Source organism: Notolepis coatsorum (assembly GCF_963971535.1).
Source record: "Notolepis coatsorum genome assembly, chromosome: 5".
In the NCBI taxonomy this organism is placed as follows: Eukaryota; Metazoa; Chordata; class Actinopteri; order Aulopiformes; family Paralepididae; genus Notolepis; species Notolepis coatsorum.
This window is the reverse complement of record NC_140169.1, coordinates 141,523,575-141,536,101: the sequence shown is the minus strand read 5'-3', so window position 1 is coordinate 141,536,101 and position 12,527 is coordinate 141,523,575. Positions and strand designations below refer to the sequence as shown.

Here is a 12,527-nt window from a genome sequence, read left to right as displayed (position 1 = left end):
TTGCCGGAGAAGTGGCACTGCGGGCGGGGTGTAAATCCCCCGTGGTGCTGCTGCTCCGGTGTAAATCCTCCGGTGCGGTAATGCACGGCTGAACTTGACGTTACTATACTATTAGCACGGGCAATAAGTGCTCTATGTCGACGCACAATTACTCACTCCACGTGGTCTTTGACTCGTAATGAAGGTTTACTAATGAATAGAGAACGATACGACAAACAGACGTATTAGGATAACACGAGGCTCTATCTTAGGGCAATGCGAGCCCTGCTGTACCGCACGTTGCGTAGTGGGTAAGGCTTTACTTGGTAACTGAACCAGACTGAACTGAAGGCGAACTGAAAGGGAACTGCAAGGGGGGTTCTGTATTCTTGCGCCATATTTATATCCACGGTGGACAAATAGTGCCTATCTCATTTCTGTCGCCTCTCGGTCTCGTAGCCGTGGGCGAAAGCGGGCATGTTTGGGCAAGTCCTGGCGGTAGCTTTCAAGTCAGCTCGAGGGGGTAAGGCTTTACTCGGTACCTGGCGCCAGGGGATCGCTTCCAATAGGGGAACAAATATTATGGTCTGTCCAGTAACTACTAGGTTAAAGGGATATTCAGTGCATATTGTACAAGGAATATACAGGGGATATCAAACGATATACAGATATTATACATGGGATCTCAGGCAATAAATATATATATTCGGTTTAATCTGACCCTTTGTAACAGCCGCCCCCTAATTAGTCCCACCTAATTAGCTAAGCAGGGACAGATTAACCGCACTGTCCACTACTCAATGTCTGTGAGGGGTCGGGCAGTTCACAAAGTCAGGGGTCATGGTCGTCATTAGGCGAGTCGGGGAGCCTTGGCGACTCGATCAGCCTCGCCACGGGTCGGTTGTAGATCCGCCCTTGGCCGAGCACTTCTGCCACTCTGACCTTTCCGTCGGCACCAGTGGTCACTTTGCTTATGCGGCCGGCCGGCCACGCAACTCGGGGTAGTGACTGGTCTATGGTCATGACGACTGGACGGGATGAAGGGGGGCTTAGGAGGAAGCGGGCCTGAGACTGCTTTGATCTGTGCTTGGCTGTGCTTTCTCCTCCTCCGTCTGTTTCTCTTGTTCGCTCTGTACCCCGTGTGAGGAGGGGCCGGTCCCGGCCGCCCCGTCAAGGAGTCGCTTGGGGTGCTGGGTTCGAGGTCAGCTACGTCTGAAGCGCAGCTGAGGGGGGTGGAGTTCCGAACTCCCTCTGGTACCCACGGTTCGCTCACGGGCCTCTCGCTTAATGTCAATAGCCTCTGCTGTATGGGGGAGAGGCCGGTGTCTTCTTCTGTCGCTCTGGAGTGGAGGCAGCTAGTGGCTGCTGTTCGGTTGAGAGATTTAGCGAGGGGGCCTTGCAATGTCCATCCTAGGCGGGTCTCGACTGCTGCAGGACAGCCTCGGGTTCCGGTATGGACCCGGTCTATCGGGACGATGAGGTCTGCATGGTCGGAGCCTATCAGCAGGGTCGGGGTTGCGCCGTCTATGAGCGGGATAGGTAGTTGACGCAGGTGCACGCACTTATCCATCAGCTGTGGGATGGGGTAGGTGTACTGTGATAGTCCTATTTCTTGGCTGGTGAAAGCATTTGTAATCCTATACCGTCGCTCTGGCTGCCCGCTTGCTGCGATAGTGAAGGAGACATTCTCGCCCTTTATCGTCTTTAAATCTCTTCTTATTGTCCGAATCGTCATTTGGTTCTCGCTCCCCCGCAGTCCCAGCTGGGCCGCAGCGGACGCGAGCAGAAGGGTCTTCTCTGACCCATCATCAAGGATGGCGTAAGTGTCCATGACCTTGTCCCCGTGGCTCAGGAGCACCCTGACCACTTTGAGGAGCACACGGGGGGTCCCGCTATGCTGGGGGTCTATGTGGAGCACTCCTGTCTCGGGTGGTGACGTAGACTCTATATGGTACGAGTCGCACCTTGTCCGCCAGTGTCTGCCGTGGCAGTCGGGACAGAAGGGAGCGGTCTGGTGGAACTTTGGTTCTGGTGCCACCGCCTCGGCGTGGTACATGACCGCGACGGGCCCACTCGGTTGTCCTGGGTGACGCTTGTTGATGTCGTGCAGGACCTCCAGGTGGGTGCCACCGCACCTGCTGCACTTTTTCTTCAGGTGGCACTCAGCTGCTAGGTGGCTGCGCGCGCAGCGGAAGCAGCGGCGGTGGTCCTTGACCCACTGGCTCACATCATCCGTGGTCAGCTTCTTGAAGTCTTCGCACTGATGGAGCCGATGTTCTCCCTCACAGTACTGGCACTCGATCTTCCACTGGTCCTCTTTCGTCGAGGGGGTGTTGTGGTTGGAGTGCTGCGGTACTGACTCTGATTGGTGCATGACAGTCACCGATCTTCTTCCATCATTTATTCTCCTGGGTCCCTCTCTGGAGCTTGGCGTGCTCCGCCCGAAGGTGTCCAGTCGTAAGCTGCTGACCTCTCTCGCCAGGAAGTCGGCCAGATCAAGGAGGGATGGCTCGGGGCCGTCGGGGTCGCGGTAGTCCCTCTGCCGCCGAAAGCGCTCCTGTCTTGCGGGTGGCAGCTTCTCCAAAATCCTCTCAACGTTAGAGTTGGCGTATAGCTCATGCCTGCCCTTCTCCCGTTGCGCTCCCAGCATCCCCACCAGGGACTGCACTTTGATTGACAGGTCGTCTAGTGAGCGGTTGTCTGTGGCTGGGGGTAGGCGGTCAATATGCCTTATCTCTTCTATCACGTAATCCCATATACGTCCATATCTCTGGTCCAGCGCTGCAAGGGCCGCTGTGTATGGTGTCGAAGAGGAGGCGTAGGCCAGCGCTATATTGTGCGCTCGCGGTACTTTCAGGTGCTTCAGTAATATTGCATACTTGTGGCGTTCATCAGCGACATCCACCATCATTGTCTCTAAGCACATCCGGAGCTCCGTGTACTGTGCTCGATTCTCATGGATGAAGTCTGGAATCGTCGGTGTGGCAATGTATGACGCTGTGGGTGACTGATACATCGGTGAGCGTTGGGGGAGAGGCCTCCTAGGCGAGTCTCCTCTTGCGTGTCGTCTTGGGCTGGTACTTGGTGGGTACCGAAGGTCGGGTACCCAGGTGCTGTTCCTCGGGGCTGGCGGTGCGTCAAACTCACCCGTGAGTTGAGTCGGGGGTTTGTAGCGCAGGGCCTCGGGGCTGACTTCTGGGCTGTACTGGACCTCCTGGTCCTGAGTACGTGGCTGCGGGTCGGGGCTGTACTGGGCCTCCTGGGCCAGAGCACGTTGCTGCTGGTCGGCTTGACACCCCTCCTCTTCCTCCTCCTCTTCCTCTGCTAGGACCTGGAGTCGTCTGCTCAGTCTCTCGGCGTGGTCCGGTTCCGTTACCCGGTTGCTGGGTCTCGTATGGACCGGCTGGGGAGGGGGTTCGGAGACGTGGACAGGATCCTCCTGTAGGCGGGGTCCCGGGTCGCTTCGTCGGGTGGGGGAATGTGTCCTAGACCCGTGTCTTGACGACCTCTGAGAGCTCCGTGCGGAGTGAGGGGGTGTCGCCATGGCAACCAGTTTGTCCATCAGCTCCGCCTGCAGCCGGTCGCGCTCTGCCTCGCGCCGGGCATGGGCTGCGTCGCGCGCGGCTTCGCGCTGGGCGTTGGCGATGTCGCGCTGCGCATTGGCGCTGGCCTGGGCAGCGTCGCGCTGTGCGTTGGCGACGTCGCGCTGGGCATTGGCGCTGGCATGGGCGGCGTGGAGCTGTGCATTTGCGACGTCGGCGCGGCTTCGCTCGATGTTCTCTTCTGTCTGGAGGCGTCTGGTCTCCAGCCTTATGCGGTCGTCTTCGCTCCTTTGTTGCGCCTGGAAGCGCTCTCGCTCACCTGCGTAATGTTCGCGCTCGCACGTCTGTTGCGCTTGAAGTCGATCGCGTTCGGTGGAGGCTGCCAGGGTGGCGATGAGTGCTTGCGCCAGCATCTTGTCCGCCTCGCTGGGGGAAGACGCCATTCGGGGCGATCGGCTCCCGGCAGTACTGGTTGGAGATCCATTCTCCTGTTGCGTACCGAGGAGATCCGTCTCCTGGGTGCGTGTCTCTTTAGGGTTGTCTTCCTCCCGGGGCTGATGGGGGACTATTTCTTCGGTATTGTCTGGGGGTAAAGTCGTGTCAGTTCCCTCCTGGTCCCCACCGTGAGCTTGGTCAGTTACATTAGCACCCACTAGGGCCTCTGTGGTCGGGGTAACCTGGTTGTTAGGGTCGGACATAATTTTACTTTCTACTTTTTCCGCGTTTAACTTCCCTTTAAAACTAGGTATTGGACTGACAGAGTATGCCTCTAGGTAGGGAGGTGGCTGTCGTCTGCGCTGCGGGCGATCTAGCTTAGGAGAACCGTTTGTGGAGTGTTCGTCATCGGCCATGTCAATATTAATATTATATTAATATTACGCTAATTATTATCTCGGCTATCGAAGGACCAATTGTAACTGAGGGGTACAATTCCCTGACTGTATTAATCAAGTACTGATATCATTAATCACTACCGTCTATGTACTCCTGACCAATACTGTACATAAGTATTATTAGATTAGAACACTCCAACAATAACACGGTTTTCCACACAAATACTCGGTTAGAATATTTATTACATCAAAGGGAATATTGTTACATAATATACTTTGCTTAGATTGCGCTTATAAGGCAAATAGAATGTGCAGGCAAATCAAATGGTGAATATTAAGTAATTGGATCTAGGTACCCTGGGAAAGGGTGTACTACCGGTTGTAAGCCAGCAGAGGGAGGCAAAGCTCTAGGCAAGTCAATGGTTCACGGGGGCGATGTCACCCCTGGAGCAGCGGGGAGAAGCAGCCTGATCCCAGGATGCGCTGCCGTGTAGGTGAGAGCCGTGGAGCCTCTGGTACAACAGAAGCGGGCTTGAGTGATGGTCTCCACGGGCACGTGGATCCCACAGCAGTGGGGTAGGCGGTTCTCTGCTTCCAGCAGCGTGGCGAAGAATAATAATCCTTGCCGGAGAAGTGGCACTGCGGGCGGGGTGTAAATCCCCCGTGGTGCTGCTGCTCCGGTGTAAATCCTCCGGTGCGGTAATGCACGGCTGAACTTGACATTACTATACTATTAGCACGGGCAATAAGTGCTCTATGTCGACGCACAATTACTCACTCCACGTGGTCTTTGACTCGTAATGAAGGTTTACTAATGAATAGAGAACGATACGACAAACAGACGTATTAGGATAACACGAGGCTCTATCTTAGGGCAATGCGAGCCCTGCTGTACCGCACGTTGCGTAGTGGGTAAGGCTTTACTTGGTAACTGAACCAGACTGAACTGAAGGCGAACTGAAAGGGAACTGCAAGGGGGGTTCTGTATTCTTGCGCCATATTTATATCCACGGTGGACAAATAGTGCCTATCTCATTTCTGTCGCCTCTCGGTCTCGTAGCCGTGGGCGAAAGCGGGCATGTTTGGGCAAGTCCTGGCGGTAGCTTTCAAGTCAGCTCGAGGGGGTAAGGCTTTACTCGGTACCTGGCGCCAGGGGATCGCTTCCAATAGGGGAACGAATATTATGGTCTGTCCAGTAACTACTAGGTTAAAGGGATATTCAGTGCATATTGTACAAGGAATATACAGGGGATATCAAACGATATACAGATATTATACATGGGATCTCAGGCAATAAATATATATATTCGGTTTAATCTGACCCTTTGTAACAGGTATAATGTACATAAAGTGTACAAAAAGCATGGTAAGACATGCTAAGGTCCTGCGATAGTGCAATACAGTGTTAGCTACGGATGAGGCACTGGGTCTTATGTACACTACTATACAATGCTATACTATACAATCTACAGTTATACTATGTGTCCTTATGCTAACTTGCTATATCCATCTATTTACTACGGTATACAAGAACCACTCCCGTTCTCTTTATTTTATTTTTTTTAAGTGACCTTTTCATTGTGTAAAGTGACCGTTGAGTGTGAGTGTGTGCAGCATGTGTGTGTGTGTGTTCATGCTAAAGTGACTGTTAGTGTGTGAGCGTGTACAGTGTGTGTGTTGTGTGTGTGCTCATGTGTGCTTGTGTGTGGAGAGTTCAGTGTTCAAGACTCTGATGGCCTGGGGGAAGAAGCTGAGCCGGAGTCTCTCTGTCCTAGTTGCTGGTGTTCGCAGGAGTTTGCCTGACCACAGCAGCTTGAACGGGCTGTTGTTGGGGTGGTGAGGGTCTTTCATTATTCTGCAGGCTCTGGATTTGCACCTCTTGTTATATAAGACCTGCAGGGGTGGTAGTGCAATACCCGTAGTACGCTCAGCCGAGCACACCACTCTCTGTAGGGCCTTCTTGTCCTGTGCCTTGCTGTTTCCATACCAGGCAGTGATGTTTCCAGTCAAGATGCTCTCTACAGCTCCTGAGTAGAAGGACTGGAGTATCTTCCCCGATACTCTGAACTTCCTTAACTGTCTCAGGTGGTAGAGGCGCTGCTTCGCCTTCTTTACGACTGAGTCTATGTGTGTTGTCCATGTCAGGTCTTCTGAGATGTGGACCCCCAGGTACTTGAAGCTGCTCACCCTGTCCACGGTAGCCCCGTTTATTCTCAGTGGTGTGTGTCCCCCCTGCTGTGTTCTCCTAAAATCCACGATCAGCTCCTTGGTTTTACCAATGTTCAGGAGCAGGCTGTTGTCCTGACACCAGCGTTCCAGTGCATCAACCTCCTCCCGGTAGGCCTTCTCGTCGTTGTCAGAGATCAGCCCCACCACCACCGTGTCATCCGCAAACTTCACTATGGAGTTGGAGCTGAACTATGCCACACGAATGATGATGTTCATGGTGTTAATGTATCAAGAGTGATACGTATAGTCTACTAGTACAGTCATAAATGTATCAAGAGTGATATAGTCTACTAGTACATAGTCATAAATGTATCAAGAGTGATACGTATAGTCTACTAGTTACTAGTAGACTATACGTATCACTCTTGATACATTTATGACTATGTACTAGTAGACTATATCACTCTTGATACATTTATGACTATGTACTAGTAACTAGTACATAGTCATAAATGTATCAAGAGTGATACGTATAGTCTACTAGTACATAGTCATAAATGTATCAAGAGTGATACGTATAGTCTACTAGTAGCCTACATAGTCATAAATGTATGGAGAGTGAAAGTTGATTTTGAAAGTTGTCCCTAACCGAATCAAATCAAAGGTACCCCTAACCAAATCAAAGTTATTCCTAACCAAATCAAACTTCCAGGTGTAATTGTTTTTGTAATGGTTTCCAGAAATTCAGAATTCTACCATTCACTTCTCAAATTAAAATGTAAATTAAAATCTACAGTATATCTATCACATGTGTGATTGTACACTGGAAGGCTCCAAAGCACAATGAATGAATGAATGAATGAATAGTTTATTTTGACAATAAATATAAACCAGAAATAACAATGTAAAAAAAAAAGATACAAAGATAATTAGCTGTGAAAATAAAATAAATTAAGTAAGATAAAATAATAAACAAAACAGTATTTTGTCCGAAAAGGAATAGGAAGAAGCAATATGCTTATCAGGCCCTAACCACTTATTGCAATAACTCTTTTTTCCAAAAATCCTGAACAACTTTTCCAAGCACAGTGTTAAATTCTCTTCCAACAGAATCATCTGCAAACAAAATCACTTGTCCATCGATCAAGTTCATATAATCATTACTGTTAATAAATAACAAGTTATTTTACAATCAATAGGTTACTGTCCATCCAGTATCTTTAGAAAAAGCAAAAGGTATATGCTGACTAGATCAGAACAAAAACTCAATTGTTCTATAATTTCTCCAAAAATTAGATGACAATACGAATACAAATTCACCCCAAAGTTTCAACCCTGCCGTATAATACAATCTCCCGATGTCGTTAATGTCTACAATAGCTCCCTTAACCCTTTCACTACCACACTACAGAAGGTTCACCTTTCACTACCACAACTACAGAAGGTTAGCCTTCCACTACCACACTACAGACGGTTAACTAAGTGTGGTAGTGAAAGGGTTAAATACTTCACCCGTGAGTCTGTGCTTCTTGAGTACTATAGACGCTTGAAGCAGTTGGTTCTTCAATGCTTGCTTTTTGAGAGCCGTGTGTGTGTGTGTGTCTGTGTGTGTGTCCATGTGAGTGTGTCTGTGTGTGTGTGTGTATGTGTGTGTGTGTATGTATACAAGTGTGTGTGTGTATGTGTGTGTGTGCGTGTGTGTGTGTGTGTGTGTGTGCGTGCGAGTGTGTGTGTGTCTGTACTGTGTGTGTGTGTGTGTGTGTCTGTGTATGTGTGTGTGTGTGTGTGTGTACTGTATGTGTGTGTGTCTGTGTGTGTGTACTGTATGTGTGTGTGTCTGTGTGTCTGTGTATGGCCTTTCAGGGCGGTCTGTGTGTGGGCGTCGAGACACCGTGTTCTGGGTAGAGAGGCTTTCTTCACCAGGGAGACCTTGAGGTCCAGGCGACCAGGGAGAGCCTCCCACACACACACACACACACACACACACACACACACACACACACACACACACACACACACACACACACACACACACACACACTCACACACAGACACAGGCTCACAACACAGACCGTCCTGAAAGGCCTTCGAGCCCGGAATGAATAGGGACATAAAAACAGCTAAATTATGCTGCTGCTCCCGGAGATCAGTGAGAACACACTGTATCTTGTTACAAATACCCCATCAAAATAGCAGGGATATATTTAATACAAAAAAAATATTATTTTCAGAATACTGAAAATGGAATACATATTTGTCACAGGAATTTCAATTGAAACTATTTTGTCTGTTCATACTGTTGAATGTCGTATCGCTCCAGTTAGACTGTGTCTGTTCATACTGTTGAATGTCTTATTGCTCCAGTTAGACTGTGTCTGTTCATACTGTTGAATGTCTCTTATCGCTCCAGTTAGACTGTGTCTGTTCATACTGTTGAATGTCTTATTGCTCCAGTTAGACTGTGTCTGTTCATACTGTTGAATGTCTTATTGCCCAGTTAGACTGTGTCTGTTCATACTGTTGAATGTCTTATCGCTCCAGTTAGACTGTGTCTGTTCATACTGTTGAATGTCTTATCGCTCCAGTTAGACTGTGTCTGTTCATACTGTTGAATGTCTTATTGCCCAGTTAGACTGTGTCTGTTCATACTGTTGAATGTCTTATCGCTCCAGTTAGACTGTTCATATGGGATCCACTTCATTTTCTAGGTTTTGAAGGGTTGCATAATCAGACAGGTGATAAACCATGTGGGTCCTCATTTATCAATGTTGCGTAGAAAGTGTTCTATATCTGTTCCTACGCACGGAATTTAGAATGTGTGTACGCACAGAAATATCGGGATTTATCAACCGTGCGTACACGGGTCCTACGCACACTCCGTATTGATAAATACCATTTGTTCTTACCGTCAATGCTCGTGCATGATTATCCATATATGGTAATGAAACACCCCCCATGGGATGTGAAATAATGGACTGACCCGAGTGAACTCTGAGAAACTCCACGAGCGAGATTGTTCACGGAGGCGCTGTCGAACCAAGAAGACACAACCCGTGTTATGGGATAAATAAAAGGCTGGCGGACTTGTACACGGTGATGTCAGATATCAACGACTCCCTAAGACCATTGCTGCAATTCTGCCTGGACAGCTCAAAATACTAATAAAGACCGTTTGTGTATGTTAACCACTGTTTGGCGTTGGTGTGTCATTATAACCATGCTGGAATATGAATGCCTTTATTCGTTTTGTTCGATTGGCTACCGGTTATAATATGATTTGTAGAGGCATACAATCTATTTTGTTGTCGGTATTAGGTAGCCTATATGAATTACATATAATAACAGCCATAGCCTACATTATGCAACAGTAACTTGCGCATATATAATATATCATATCATATTCCTATGTCTCCCAGGAATCGTGGGGAATAAAGGTTGGGAACCCCTGCTATAGCCCATATCCTTTATAATGTTATAGGCTATTTTATTTACAGTTTACTCTATCAGCCTACCCAGCATGTAATACGTTCTTTGTTAGAACTCAACTCGTTATTATTTTGCACATAGATTGCAGAAATACGGGAACGTTTTGATTTATATTTAAAAGGCTTTGACATTGTAAAACGAAATAAGTGGAATTTCGAAGTTATGTAAGCAGAATACAAGTCATATCACCCACACGATATATGCTACCTGTATATCCAGAGCATGTATGCTTTTCATTCATTTAAGACACATTTATTGCAAGGGTTTTGTAATACACATAAACTCAACAAATAACCTCTGTTCTCGTTGCAATGTGTATGCGTTTTTTATTCATTCTTATACAGTAGGAAGGGGGAAGAACACTATATTGTGCGTGTTCATATGACTTGTATTCTGCTTACACCTTCGAAATTCCACTTATTTCGTTTAACAATGGCAAAGCCTTTTAAATATAATCAAAACGTTCCCGTATTTCTGCAATCTATGCGCAAAATAATAACGAGTTGAGTTACGCAGAGTGCAGTCAGTACACCCCGTATATTCCGATAACGCTATATATAAACCATGCTGCATTCATTCAGAAGGAAAGACCTATTATTCCAAATGCTATTTATAGGGTTTTGACCATAATTACACTACTGTTGCTATTTTACAATTAACTATAATGAATTACGGGGGTCATACAGAACACGTCAGTCAAACTAATGAACAAAAGCTTATTTCCGCGTTGAAACTAATGCATGAAACTGATGAGAGCATATGCTGTCCGTCTGCAGTCTCCATATTCTACCGCCGGGCGCCAGGTACGCATGCCCTGAGCTGAGCGTAAATATACGCACAAAGTCAAGCACACGTTCAAATTGATAAGTCACACACTTTGCTTAGAAATTATAGTACGCACGGGTTACGCACATATCTGTGCGTACGCAACGTTGATAAATGAGGGCCCACTCTAGGATTGGATGTGCAGGGAGTAGACAATATTCCTTCAACAGGACATCCTGCACCATCCGTCTTTTCAGTCTGACCAGTGAATAACTATAATAATAATAATAATAATAATAATAATAATAATAATAATAATAATAATAATAATAATAATAATAATAATAATAATAATAATAATAATAAAAGATATGTCCACACATCTCCAGCTACTGTATCATATCAATCATCATATATTTTATGACAGATGTCTGTCCCAGCTCTTGACGGTTCAAAAAGCACACTTTTAAAATTTGTTTTTCAAACACTCTTTTTTTCTTTCCTCCAGGATCATGTCTTTAATTGAGAAGAGCGTGGCCAGAATCCACCAGATGGAACGCCTGGACCAGCTGATCCTGGATCTGGGAAAGAGTCACTATCACTACAACGCCCCGCCCAAATACTATGAGGTGAGTCTTCTAATGCAAATCTATTGATTCATTCCTTAAAGATAGATTTCTATAAAAATTTTAAAAAAGTACAACGCCCCGCCCAAATACTATGGGGTGAGTCTTCTAATACGAATCTATTGATTCATTCCTTAAAGATAGATTTCTATAAAAATTTTAAAAGGAAAACTGTATGGCTCACTTATTAAATTATATTTGTGTGTTGCGGAAATGTTACAAACAGCACTACCAGGGCGGTTAGGTGGTCGAGCGGAGATTGCGTTCGTCACCAGCCCCGGAGCTGTGAGCTGGGTTCGCCTGTTCGAATCCAGCTCACAGCTCCGGGGTTGTCACCAGCTTGGCTGGCCGTCTGCACTGATACAATTGGCTGTATCAGAGGGTGGGAGAAGCTGGCGGGGTGGGTCCGGGTCGTTGTAAACAGCGACTCCTACAGTTCGGTCGGGGCGCCTGCTAAGCGCGGATTGGACGTGAGGGGGATAGTGTGGTCCTCCCACACGCTACGCCCTCTCAATGAGAATCCGCGCTGCCAGGTGAAAAGAAGCGGTGATTGGCTGGACGTGTGTCGGAGGAAGCACGTGGTAGCCTCCACTCTCCCAAATGATCTGACTGTGGGGGGTAAAGCGCAGCGACCAGGAAGGGACTGGGAATTGGCATACGACTAACATTGGGATGGGAGAAAATCGGAGGAAAATGGAGGGGAAAAAAGACCAAAAAAATAAAAATAAAAAACAGCACTACCTTTTTTGTGATAAACGATTAATGGATAAACACCCAAGTATGCAAATGTCCCAACTCTATTGCATTAATACACACAAAGTAGTCATACTCCACTAATACACACAGTAGTCATACTCCAGCATCATCATGGGTTTTCCAATTAAAGGAACACACTCACCATCAATGACTCCACCATCACCCCCTCCCCCCTAGTCCGCAACCTCAGTGGCATCCTCGACCCCACCCTCTAATTCGACCCCCATGTCCGCTACATTGTCAAAACCTCATACTTTCACCTCCGCAACATTGCCAAAATTCGTCACTGCCTCTCCCCCCGCTGCTGAATCCCTCATACACGCCTTCATCTCCTCCCTCCTCACTGGCATCACCTCCCGCTCCCTCCATAA

At 47.6% G+C, this 12,527-nt stretch overlaps 1 protein-coding gene across 1 annotated transcript in view; it reads left to right on the top strand.

Annotated features, from left to right (window-relative positions):
* LOC311228395 (neuroglobin-like) overlaps positions 1–12,527 on the top strand; it is a gene marked incomplete at both ends in the record, with an annotated part of 64,823 nt that overhangs the window by 15,326 nt on the left and 36,970 nt on the right. The window contains one exon of the mRNA XM_084314302.1: positions 11,283–11,403. Coding sequence (XP_084170428.1) covers positions 11,283–11,403 — 121 coding nt within the window. The remainder of the gene's footprint in view (positions 1–11,282; positions 11,404–12,527) is intronic.